This window comes from Alligator sinensis, unplaced genomic scaffold (genome assembly GCF_000455745.1).
Source record: "Alligator sinensis unplaced genomic scaffold, ASM45574v1 scaffold885_1, whole genome shotgun sequence".
NCBI lineage: Eukaryota > Metazoa > Chordata > Crocodylia > Alligatoridae > Alligator > Alligator sinensis.
The window spans coordinates 1,091,450-1,103,325 of NW_005842056.1; the positions used below are offsets into that span (position 1 = coordinate 1,091,450).

An 11,876-nucleotide genomic window follows, 5' to 3' on the forward strand; every position below is an offset into this window, starting at 1 on the left:
ATGCTTTACATCCCTTGACAAATTAACCCTCACGCAGCCTCGGTTGTTAAGCACCTTCTCATAGTTCAGAAAAGACTGGCAGAGGTGTAGAGAGGCCAGTGTTTTATCAATACTAGGAAAGCTGTCCTGCTTCAAGTAAATCTGCTTAAAATTGATCCAGACGTCGATATAAGCAAATGCCGTGTCAGTTTATCTTGCCTCTGTCGGTCGCTTTCTAAATCGGCTCGATTAAAGAAATGTGCTGGAGCCGAGTGGGGAGAAAATTGCTTTAAAAAACAAAAATTCAAATCTGCAGCAAAGTTTTTCTCCAACAACACAAAAGTTTCAGCACTCAGACCATAGCTGAGGCACCTGCTCACCTCTGAGAGCCGTCGCGGTGCATCACGGTGGCTCTTGGGAGGCGCAGCTCTGCAGAGGTGTCCATCCCACAGTGGGAGATGGTGGCATGAGTTCCCCATGCTGGGGCATTTCTGAACCTGGCAACACTTTCCATTTCCAGGGTGTTCGGCTTTTTGATGGAAAGCCCTAAAATGGGATCAGCAGAATATTTTCAACCAGCCTCGCAGGATGCTTTGCTCGTGCAGGCTGAGCCTTACCGAATTAAGCTAACCTACTTCAAGCAGGGGGCTCAGACTGGCTGAAGTGAGCCCACACTGGGGATTCCCACTGGTTTAACACAATTAGTTTAAAAACCTGTTTTAATGAAACTAGTGCACTGTTTTAGTATACACAGACCTAGGTGATTTGGCCACGGTTAAACAACAAGAGCCAGCCATAAACTCGGAGCCTTGCTTTCACTTCTCCCTACTCCATTCATTTGTAGAGTGCTTTGAAGATAAGGGAAAAAGGTACAAAAAAAAGTGGAAGATAAAAAGGTGTCTGGTTATTTGCTGAGACACTTCCTCCCCGTCAACATCTGGAAGCGCTGGCACTGGAACGGAGCCTCTGTCGTATAAACCTTGGAGCTGCTATCTAAGGTTCAGCATAACCTCTCTCTGATTTCCCTGTCTAGGAAGACAAAGCCCAGAGACCATTCAATGAGTTATTTTTCTATTCCTTCCCATGCACAGGAGCCAGTGGGATACGATCAGCGGCCGACACAATACAGGTGCTGCGTTGTTGCTGAGCGGAGAGTTGCAAAATGCAGAGTGCCAGGCCTGCGGACCGGACCGCTGCAGTTAATGCAGCTCACAGGCGGCTCCTGGCTGACCTGGCTCCTTCCCAAGCGGACAAACAAAAAATCCCTGTGCTGTGTGTGGCGTGTGGGAGCCAGCTGGAGTTTTGTGGGGGCCTAGATAAACCAGCTTGACCCTTTTTCATGCCCCACCTCAAATGGAGCCAGACCTCGGCTGTGATAGGAAGGACGTGCGTTTCCTCTTTTCCCATCCTCTGGGTACAAAACCCAGGGTCAATTCAGAGGCCAGCCCCTTGATTTGTAGCCTGTATTCAAAAAGAGGAAAGGCACATCCTTCCTATCACAGCCGAGCGCAGCGCCTGTCCTGCCAGGTTCTCCCCTAAGGCAACCGGACCATGGCTCCGCATCCTCTGAATGGGCCAGCGGGGTAACCTGCTGCTGGGAACGATGGACCTCTCTAAGGACGGAGAGGGTGAGGCCGCCTGCTCTCTCCTCCTGCATCGTGGCTTCAGACCACTCCATGTGCTCGGCAGTTTTTCACAGCCAGCTTGCCTGCCCCAAGACAGCCCAGCCACAGCTCTACTGAGGTCAGGAAGCAAATGTGGCTAGTGTCAGGACATGTGGCAAGTGTCAGGACTGCCACACAGACCCAGTCTTTTCAACCCCTCCTCTCTGTTTTCCCTGTGCCCCAGACTTAATTCCCTGAATCACTGCCTTCAGCCTTGGACAGTTCTGATTGCTGCCGCAGAAATGAATCCAAGTGCAACGTGCAAAGTAATCAGTCCGGTCGGAAAGCAAATAAAGGTGGATCAGAGCGCCTGGCAATGAACACGGGGATGGGACCTGTGTTTTCAAAGCACCTGGAGCTGAGACAAGATTTTCAAAAGCGATGCACTTTAGGCAGCTCTGTCTGTGACCCGGTTTCACACTGCAACCTGGTCACAAATGTCACACGCATTGAAAATCTTTTGAAAACCGAGCCCTGCGGGGATCACTGAAACAGGGCAAAATAACAAAAAAAACCCCATGTCATCCTGTATTAGCTGCTACACACGGAGATAATGTCAGAGGAGTTCTGTAGTTAATGAAATGATAAGGACATTTGACTCCCAAGCTGGTATTTTCCATGCCCACTTAATTCCTAACTATTTTAAATGTATAAGTTGTGTTACAGTTGTATAAGTTGTATAAATGTATAAGTTGGGTTAGGTATAAAAAAAAGCTACAAGGCCTTTGATCAACAGCAAATATTAGGTTTGAAATCCAGTATCAATCTCAAGTTATCAGAGAGGCAGAGCAACTAGCCCCCTCCTCTCTGACGAGGCATTGGGAAGTACTGGTCTGGTTCCCAAAATGACCTGGGATTTCCAGTGTGACTCTGGGCAAGTCCCTCTGCCTCTCTTTTCACTTTGTAAAAAAGGTTAATATTAAAATTCCCTTTGCTGGTCTTGTCCATTTTAAGGTATCCGGAGCAAAGGCTGTCTCTTAGTAAGGGCTTATTGATACAAGGAAGTCACTACAGAGGGAGTGACTAGCTACTCTGCACAGAGTGCCTTTGTGGATCCTCTCAAGATACCGCGCGAGGTAGGTTACTCTGCATCAAAGTGCTCACACTTACTGTCCGCTGAGCCAGTGACCCGCACCGAGGAGGCATTATCTTAATATATAACAACACTGGTGAAGGTTCAGTTAATCCAGATCAGTGGTTCTCAACCTTTTAAGACTCAGGGCACCCTTCCATAACTTCTGGGAATTGAGAGGCACCCTATTTAAAAAAATTAATCTATTTATGATAGTGTTTGGCTCCTTGCAGAGGGGATGAGCAGTGGTGGGTGGAGGGGAGAGAGTGGCTGGGCACGCATGAGCCTGTGCGTATCTCTTCTCGCTGTGCATCACCCTTTGGAGGATCTCACGGCACCCAAATTGAAAAGCACTGATTGAGATAAGATAGCAGTGTGTTAGAATAACTTTTCTCCAGCTAAGATCCAATGGAGGTCACAAGCATTTGCCAGCTCTGTGTTGGTTTCTAATAACCATACAGCGCAGGGGCCCTGGAGGTAATCTTTGTTATCAGAAGAAAGTTTCGGCTAGGTACCTCCGAGAACAGCTGGGTTGGAGCATTAAAGAAGCTCAGTACAGATAACTGCAGTGACCCAGCCAAACACCGTTCTCCAACACACTTAAAAGCCCCGGATCCCAACTGAGTCTGGAAGGGGCATTCTCTCTGTTGCCTTGCTTTTCCTGTAGGAAGGTGATGCATTTCAAAACCCACACCTTTGTTTGTTTTGCAACTCAAAGTTATCCAGGCAAAGGCTTTCTGGGGTTACCTCCATTCTGGATTATAAACTTTATGAATGGGAGTTAACTGGAGAGCATGCGTTAGCTAGGGCTGTTGCTGGTGAATTAGAGTCACAAATACCTAATGACTGTCGGTGCCTACCCTGAGGAGTTTCCAGTATAAACAGGCTGGGTAGAAGGACAGAAAGGGAACCACTATGAACTGAAGCAGGACAAAGAGATAGGATAACTGGCCCAAGACCACACATGCAGGCAGTGGCAAAGGTAAGAAGTCTTCATCTCAGACCTTCACCACAAAATCACCATCCTCTCTGGAGCAAGGCTTCAGTGTGGCACCCTCTTACCCATGAGAGTAATCCTAGATGCTTCTATAGGAGTGAGAGCCACTGACTTGAGTAATAATGGAAAGGGGCAGGTCTTTTCATTAGCTTCAATTGTAAGAGTAAAATGTTACACAAAAACCATGGGCCACAGGAACTTGTCTTCCGATACCCTACAGAATTGCACCTGGGATTACTCTCTTCACCTCCAGTCTTTATAATATAAACCTAAGCAGAAAAACCGTACCAGAGGAAGGCAAGGCTGGCTAAGAGGACAAAGAGAAACACAAATATCCACTTAACCTGCCCCCCATCCCCGATGCATGCGTGCATGCACAGACACATGCACACACATAACTATCGCAGTGATTGTCCTCCTTTTCCCTCTTTCCTTAGCAAGAGTTTGTCACCAGATCTCAGGTGGGCTTTGTGCTGAAGTGCTGTGACTAGGTAAAGGGTATCCAGGTTGTAGCCATATTGGTCTAGAGGAAAAGGCAATCAGGACTCGTAGTAGAGATGTCTTTTATTAGACCAACAAGATTTTTTCAAATCAAAAAATTAAAGAACTTTTTTTGCAAAATCTTGTTGGTTTAATAAAAGAGATCATCTCTACTACGAGACTTGAGTGACTAGGTAAAGGCCTGACTAGTCTACAATCCAATAGCTTCAGGCACTGCCCACTTTCCCCACTACTGTCTTGGTAGCCAGGACTTCTCTCTGCTCCCCATGGCAGAAGTTGTGGGGGTCGCTTTGGAAGTCATCTCCCCTTGCACCTAGGAAGGGACCTGGCAGATGGCAGGCTGGCGTACAACCATGCCACACTTTGATCTAGTCTCTTCCTTTTAGGATCAGCGCTGGGGAGAGTAATTTATTAGCAGTGACTGATCACTTCGCCTGCAGGCTCTTTGGGGCAGGGAAATGGGTTTTGCTGCAGCTGCAGTGTTGGATGCTGGTCCTGTGCGCACCGCTGCAGTGTAATAATGGGGGCTGGGTTTTCTTTGCATTTGTTTGATGAGAATTGTCATCTTCGGACTTTGTACCTCTGATGACAATGGGCAGGTTTCAAGTTTCTAAATAAATGATAAGATCAAACCTTGCCTGTTTGAAGCCAGAGGAAGAAGCAGTGCCCCCCGACTTGCTCCTTTCCCACCCCCACAACCTTCCTCCCACCTGCCTTGCTTCCTTGGTTTTTCCCCTTTGATCTCCACATTTCATTGAAGCCAAGCCAGGGTGTTGCTCTGCTTTCCCATGGGAACAGGCCAGTTCTCCAAGCTGCAACAAAAGGGACCGCAGCCCTGCTCTGCTGGACTTTCCCCTGGGTGTTTGTATCCTTATATAAACCCAGAGGAGTCTAAGCCTCCCCTCACCAGCCCAGGCTTTTGATTGCTCAGTGTCGCTGGGAGGGCGGCATGCGGATGTCATACTAGGACAGGGGCATCACAACTCCCTGTCGTGGGATTACAGGAAAAGGAGGTTCGAGGGATTCATTCCCCCTGCCTCGGCCCCTAATCACCATTTGGGTAGCAACAGCAAGTGCCCACAGAGGACCGGGGTGAATTCCTTCATTAGCTTCCTCCCCATGAGCTTAAGGTGGAGCAAGTAGCAGAAAGAGTAGTGCTTGCTTGCAGACCTCGGGAGCCAGCCTGGCTTGTGCCATGACCTGCACGGCCCTCAGCCCTGCCTAAGTTATACCAAGACCATTTCAGCCACCCTAGAAGTGCCCCTGAAGCCATCAGGGGACCCAGCACATAGACCCCTTATATACAGTGCTTCCCGCTGTCCTTTCCAGGCTCCTTCCCCTCGAGACCCAATATCCTCAACCCCTCACCTCTCCAGACACCATGCTACTGGACAATGGGCACTTACAGAGCTGGGACTCTGGAGACCTCAGCATCTTCCTGGATTCCTGCCAGATGGTTTTGCAGTCTTCCTGGAGCTTGTAAAACCTTTCCTTTCTCCAAGAGCTCGACTTCACTTTCAGCAGCTGGCTGCCCTTCAGGAGAAACTTCAGGTCGTTGTCATCTTGCAGGCCTGTGCAGAAAGGTATAGCAGTGTTAATGGGCCAATGAATGTATGTGTACATTGTATTTTTTATCAAGCACGCACAGAAATGGAGCTGGCTCCGGGGTGGAAAGCAGAGGGCGACTAGCACAAATTAGAGAAAAGGGGAAAACTAGATAACACTGAGGCATACTCCCATCCCTTACCAAAAAAACCCCCCAAAAAACCCAAAAACAAAACTATGGGGCATGATTCATTGTATTTTAATTCCTTAAACTGCAGCTTCCCATGCAGTTAACACGTGAGACTTAGCAGGTCCCATGGCACAAGTCAGACTGGATTATCTTCTTCATAAGAGCTGTGCTAATGCCGTTCAGTTATTTTTAAAAATCCAGTGATTAGGATCTAATCCGAGGAAATAAGACCCATCAGCGGTGCAGCAGAGGAAAGGGGATGCTGCAGTTCAGGCACTGAAATGGGACCCTGGAGATGTCAGGCCCTCCTCTGCTACATATTTTCCATTGACCTTGGGCAAATCAGCTAATGTCTCTGGGCCTGAGCTCCCTATCTGTAGAATGGGGATAATAGCACTGTCCTCCCCTACTGGAGGATTGCGAGGATGAAAACAATAAAGATAATGCCATATGCAAATGCGGTGGTAATAGAAGAGCCATATAAGCATCTAGAATAGATTCTCTCTTGCTCTTTGCTGTGTATTTAACACAAGGGGACCTCATCCTGTGGAGTGGTGACGAAAGGAAGAGCTGAGCTACGGAGTCACTATTGCAGCCCCAAAGGATCAACGTTCATGAGCTGGATCCCCAAATGTTAATAGTCGTTTGAACCAGTGGCTCCAGAGGTGACAGGTGTTCTTAGTCTAGGCCCCAATATTTATAAGCATTTAGGTACCAAAAGAGGCAGTCAGTTGCCTAATGCAAAGTTCAAAATTGAGGGTTGAGCCCCTCAGCAGTTTTGAAAGGCCCACTAGGCAGCTATCTGCACCTTTGGGCACGTGACAAATCTGTCACCTGATGTTTAGATCAACACAAGTTAATCCTTTAGGGAAAACTATGATGGAAGATAATGAATGAAGTTGGTGGGCACAGGGCGGGAAGGGGACAGGAACAGGAGGTGATGACAACATGCCAGGTATTGAGCCATTGCACATATCAGTGTAAAGACACCAGGCACATTCACAGCTAGACACCACTTCATTCCCTGGCACTACCTAAGTGGGTCTGTATTGACTGGAATTTTTGCTAACATTGTCCCGATTAAGCAGCAATCGTTACCATGTACAGGTCTCTGGGACACTTCCTAATAGTGAGTACAATGCAGTGCAATGAAAGAGATAGTGGAAAAGAATAGCTCGTGGCCATTCCAGGGAGGTGATTCAAACCAGGTACAAGGAATTCGAGCTGTCTGGGCTTTGTAATAGTAATTGCATTGTTGTGCAGAATTCCTCAGCACCGCTGACTTCATGCCTTAGAGGTACAGCTCTCGTCTGGGAAGAGTCTTGTCACAAGCCATGCCAATGCCATTTCAGGCCTGCGAACAATCACAGCTAAGTAAACTATTTGCCTGTAGCCCAAGCACTGAAAACCTGCTGTGGCACATCAGCAGCACCCTTCCCCACACCCAACAAGTCACACAGGAAACCAAATTAGGCCTTGCCAGGACTGAAGCCAGTCAACATCCTCTTTTGAGCTGGAAAGTGTTTTCAAGCCGCAGTTCATGCAGGCAGGGGTGAAGGAAAGAAAAGCTGATCAACAGTCATCGAATCATACAAAATGAGGGGTGGAAGGGACCTCAGGAGGTCCCATCTAATCCAACCCCCTGCTCACAGCAGGACCAGCCCCAACTAGATCATCCCGGCCAAGGCTTTGTCTAGCTGGGTCTTAAAAACCTCCAAGGATGGAGATTGCCATAATGTGTTCCAGTCAGTGTTGCCAACCCCAAACGTTCGAGCTTCAAAAGCCAGGCTCCCAAACTGGAGGGCAGGTGTGTTAGAGCAGGGCCAGGGGACAGACCTGCAATGCAGCATGGTTGCAAGCTTTGGCAGAGGCAGCTGAACTGCACTGTGGTTGATCAGACTAAAGGTAACACTGTGAGCTGCCAAGCACAGCCTGAAGTCTCCATAATTAACAGGGATATGGAATTGCTATAGCATCGTCCCAGTGAGGATCCTGCAGCCCTTTACAAGCGTTTGCCATTCACCCTCGCGGCGCTCTGTGAAATGGGGGAGCCCCATCGGTCTCACTTCTTACACACAGACACTGAGACCTGGAGCGGTGAACGTACAGCTCCCTCAAGGAGGTTACAGGGAAGGGGGGATGCAGGCCTGATGCACCCCTCTTCCCTAGCCTTGATCCCAATACACCATTGCTCGGGGATCTCCTGCAGAGCATGTACAGGGACAGGTTCCTCGCTCAGCCACAACTGCTTGCTCAGCTGTCTCCAGGGCTTTCTTATCAGCACATGCAGCTCAGCACAGGCTTTCCTTCGAAGAAGCCAAGAAGTTGGCCTGGGCCATGAGACTGGCTAAGGAGTCAAAGGCGAGGGCTCACGCAGGAAGGGAAGGAAGGAGATGGACACTCTCACAAGGTTATCAAGGTCTCTCTCTCTTTCCTTAGGGATAACTCAGGTGTATCCATAGTCACATACATCTCTGGGCTTTAAAAGGATCTAAGTCCCTTTGGCAATCAGGATGCATAGTAGAGATGGTATCTTTTATTAGATGGCATCTAAGTCCCTTTGGATACTTATGACTTGCTCACTCTTCTCTGGTAAAAGGCTACTATTGCCCATCTTCTGTTTAATAGTGATTTGCGTGTTTGCTTGGGGTGTAACCATCCTCTTCAGCCCAGGGAGACTCAAATCCACATCACCTTCCTCCCAGAACAGTACCTTCACCACCAGGATAAAGGTCAGGCTGAGTTGCAGCCAGAGACGAGGAGAGAGATAAAAGAAGCAAGCAAGAGGGAGGCTGCCTGAATCCTAGTGGTGCAGGCGCTCCTTTGGGAGGGGGAGGCGTGGGTCCCAGTGCCTGCTGTCCACATAACTTATGACTCTGATGCAAAATGCATAAGCAGCCCTGGAAGCCAGGATCAGTACCCAGGGCTCTCTCTTCTCTGGGAAATGCCCCATCACAAGGTGACAGTCATGCTCCTCTCTGATTACTCTCCACCCCATGACGCTTGCAGTGCTTTCTGCACAGTGGCACAGCTCTGAAAGGAAGAATAGGTAGCAGCTCCATGGGAGGGTCTAGGATTTTTAAAAGGGGGGTGCAGGGCAGTGCATCATCAAATATAACACAGCACACATTTTCCTCCAGGTAAACTAGAAGCTTTACTAAATCAGCTAGGGGTCTAGGGCTGTATTATTCAGCAAAAACAAATAAAACTTTACTGGGCTGTGCATTCACTTGCTATCTCATAGTATGTATAAAAAACAATCAACAGATGTTGTTTCACTAGTCCTGTTTTCATTAGAAATCAATGTACATCGCCTTCAGATTCATAACACAAAATCCAGCCTTCTTGAGCATCTTGACGGTGCATTCAGTGCTTCACACTCGAGTTAATGCTCACCTGTGTTATTTCCACACCTGAGTTAATGTTTCTAGCTAAAGTTAAAATCAGTCTGCAGGCTGTGAAACAGGAGATGCATTACCAAGAGCAGCTAAGAGACAGAAGAACAAAGGATAACTTGGTTCGTGGAGCCATTAAAGACCATTAGAAAGGAGAGAAGATCATTAACACCCGTGAATCAGGTAGATTATAATGAGCCCTGAAGTCAACTGACTCCCTCGCTGCTGCCTGAACAGAAATGCTGCTGTCATTGCCAGTCAGTTGGTTTTAAACTTTGGATGTAGCAGGAATCAAACCCTCCCTGGATCCTCCACTGAGGAGGTAACCAGTAGATATTCAGGTATTTACGGGATCTCAGGTACCCAAGCAATTAGAGAGAGCTTTTGTGGATCACACACAAGGTACCTACATCCTTTTTTGGATGTGACACTTAGCCTTTTTTCTCCCCTTCCAAAATGGGGATAAGAGCACGTCCCTCTGGCATGCATGCTCCTCTGGCAATAAGGCCCAGATAAGTACCACCGATAGCTAGGGATGCTCATGGGATCACGTCCTGGGGTGTTTATGGGAATTGCTTTCCAAATAACTCTTTTCCTAGCAGGCTCCTAATCTCATGCTTTATTTTCCCACCAATCCCTACTGTTTTCTTTTTCTTTTTTTTGTCTGATACCCCTTTTGATCAACAGGATTTGCTCTGCACAGTTACTTTCTGCAACAGGAAGCCGGTTGTGGAAAAACGTCCTATAGCTGTAGAAGATTTTTGCTAGAGGAAGCGAGTTATATAACAGATCTGCTTATAACCCATGTTGTGTAAAGATCTGCAAATATCACGGAGTAACCTAAAGACACTTCTTGCCAAGTCATGTGATGATACCGGACTTCAAGCAACGCAAGTGCACTGAGGCATATTTCCACATACAATCCTAACCCTCTGCAAATCAGTTTGGAAAAGACAATGAGCAGCCCTAGCAAAGACTAAATACATTTTAAAGCAAAGATGATAATATGTTCGTTTATTTGTAATAAGTTCCTAAAATATGTTTTCAAAGTACAGTTAATACCCCCCCGCACCCCATGTCCAAAACACACACCAACCATGTTTTTTACCAAGGGGCGATTTCATGTTCTTGGTTTTGAATGATGTTTGTCTTGTTCAGTGGTAGCACAAAGAGCATTACAGAGCTGATGAACTATCAAAAGCAAATAATGGCCCTGACCTGGAAAGATTAGAGACATCACAAATACCAGCCCTGCTACCCCAGTGCAATCACAGTGCCAGGCTTGCAGCAACTATCTCGGGAGCAGCATTGAAATATCACCTTGTTTGCAACCCAAAACATAAATTCATTCACGGGGACACCAGACATGTCTCTATTGTCTACAGACACGCTGACAATCAACCAAAACCAAATCAACCAAACCATTGAGCATCAACCAAAAAAACCTTGTCTGAGCGCTTAACACTGTCCACATACAAACCTCTCTCCCTCCCCACTCATGTTTAGGATCTGGTCTGGGGTCAGCTGAAAAAAGAAAACATAGCTTTTGGGTAAAACATGAAGCCACCCTGTAGAAAAATGAAATTCCTCACACCTCAACCTGTCCTCTTCTGCCTGCTAATAAATAAGTTAAAAAAACCCCAATGTGGACAAATGTATCTTTGATGTAAACCCACTGGGCAGCAACCAAGGATCAGTGAATAGCCAGATACAGAGATTAGGAAACTCTCTCTGGATTTCCTGTCTTGTTTAACCAGTTGAATTCAGACCCTTTAATGTTACTTGAGCAATCATAATATTAATAATCCACAGTGCTGAAACCAGACTGGAAGGCATGCTGTTCCCATGGACAGCTCAGTAATATTTCTATGTGAGGGCGACATCTGATTTGGAAACAAACCCTCTTCTCCAAAAGACCCGGGCCTGAAAGTAGACATCTATCACATCTGGAACATGGTTACAAAAAACAAAACCTCAGAGGTTTAAATACAGCTTTGGGGCTTGCTCGAAGCGGGTAGAGACAAGCGTTTCTGCCGCTACTGCGAATGAAGGGACCCCCAACACGCGGGCTGCCAGAACCCAGCGGTGCCAGGGACTCGGCTCTGCCCCGTCCCTTACCCAGCCTGATGCCATTCAGCGTTGCCACTCGATTGCTCTGCTCCTGTAAGTAGTGTTCTTGGGATTTGCTGTACTTGGGCTGTCTCCGGATGCAGTTCATGGTCCAGCCTGCGTTGCAGAGCGAGCCACTGCCTGAAAGGAGCCTTCTGGCGTCCCCTACTCATCCAAGATCTCCCGATGGACTTGTTGTTAAACAATGTCCCAAGGACTGGACGTGACAGCAACCGGAGAGGGAGGAGGCGGAGGGAAGGCATGGAAGGGGCTGGCCGTGGGCGTGACACTGGGAAGTCTCTCCTCCCGGCTGCCTCAGCTGCAGCATTGCCTAGATTAGACTACGCAGGGAAGCCTGCCAGCAGCTTCCAGGGTAGGGAAGGGCAAAGTTTCTCAGCAATTCAATTTTTAATGGCTTCTATGT

At 47.7% G+C, this 11,876-nt stretch overlaps 1 protein-coding gene across 1 annotated transcript in view; it reads right to left on the bottom strand.

Annotated features, from left to right (window-relative positions):
* PLCD1 (phospholipase C delta 1) overlaps nt 1-11,643 on the bottom strand; it is a 60,946-nt gene extending 49,303 nt beyond the window's left edge. Inside the window, 2 exon segments of the mRNA XM_006022949.3 lie at nt 5,620-5,784; nt 11,462-11,643. Coding sequence (XP_006023011.2) covers nt 5,620-5,784; nt 11,462-11,561 — 265 coding nt within the window. The 5' untranslated portion in view covers nt 11,562-11,643.
* Nucleotides 11,644-11,876: the final 233 nt, after the last annotated feature.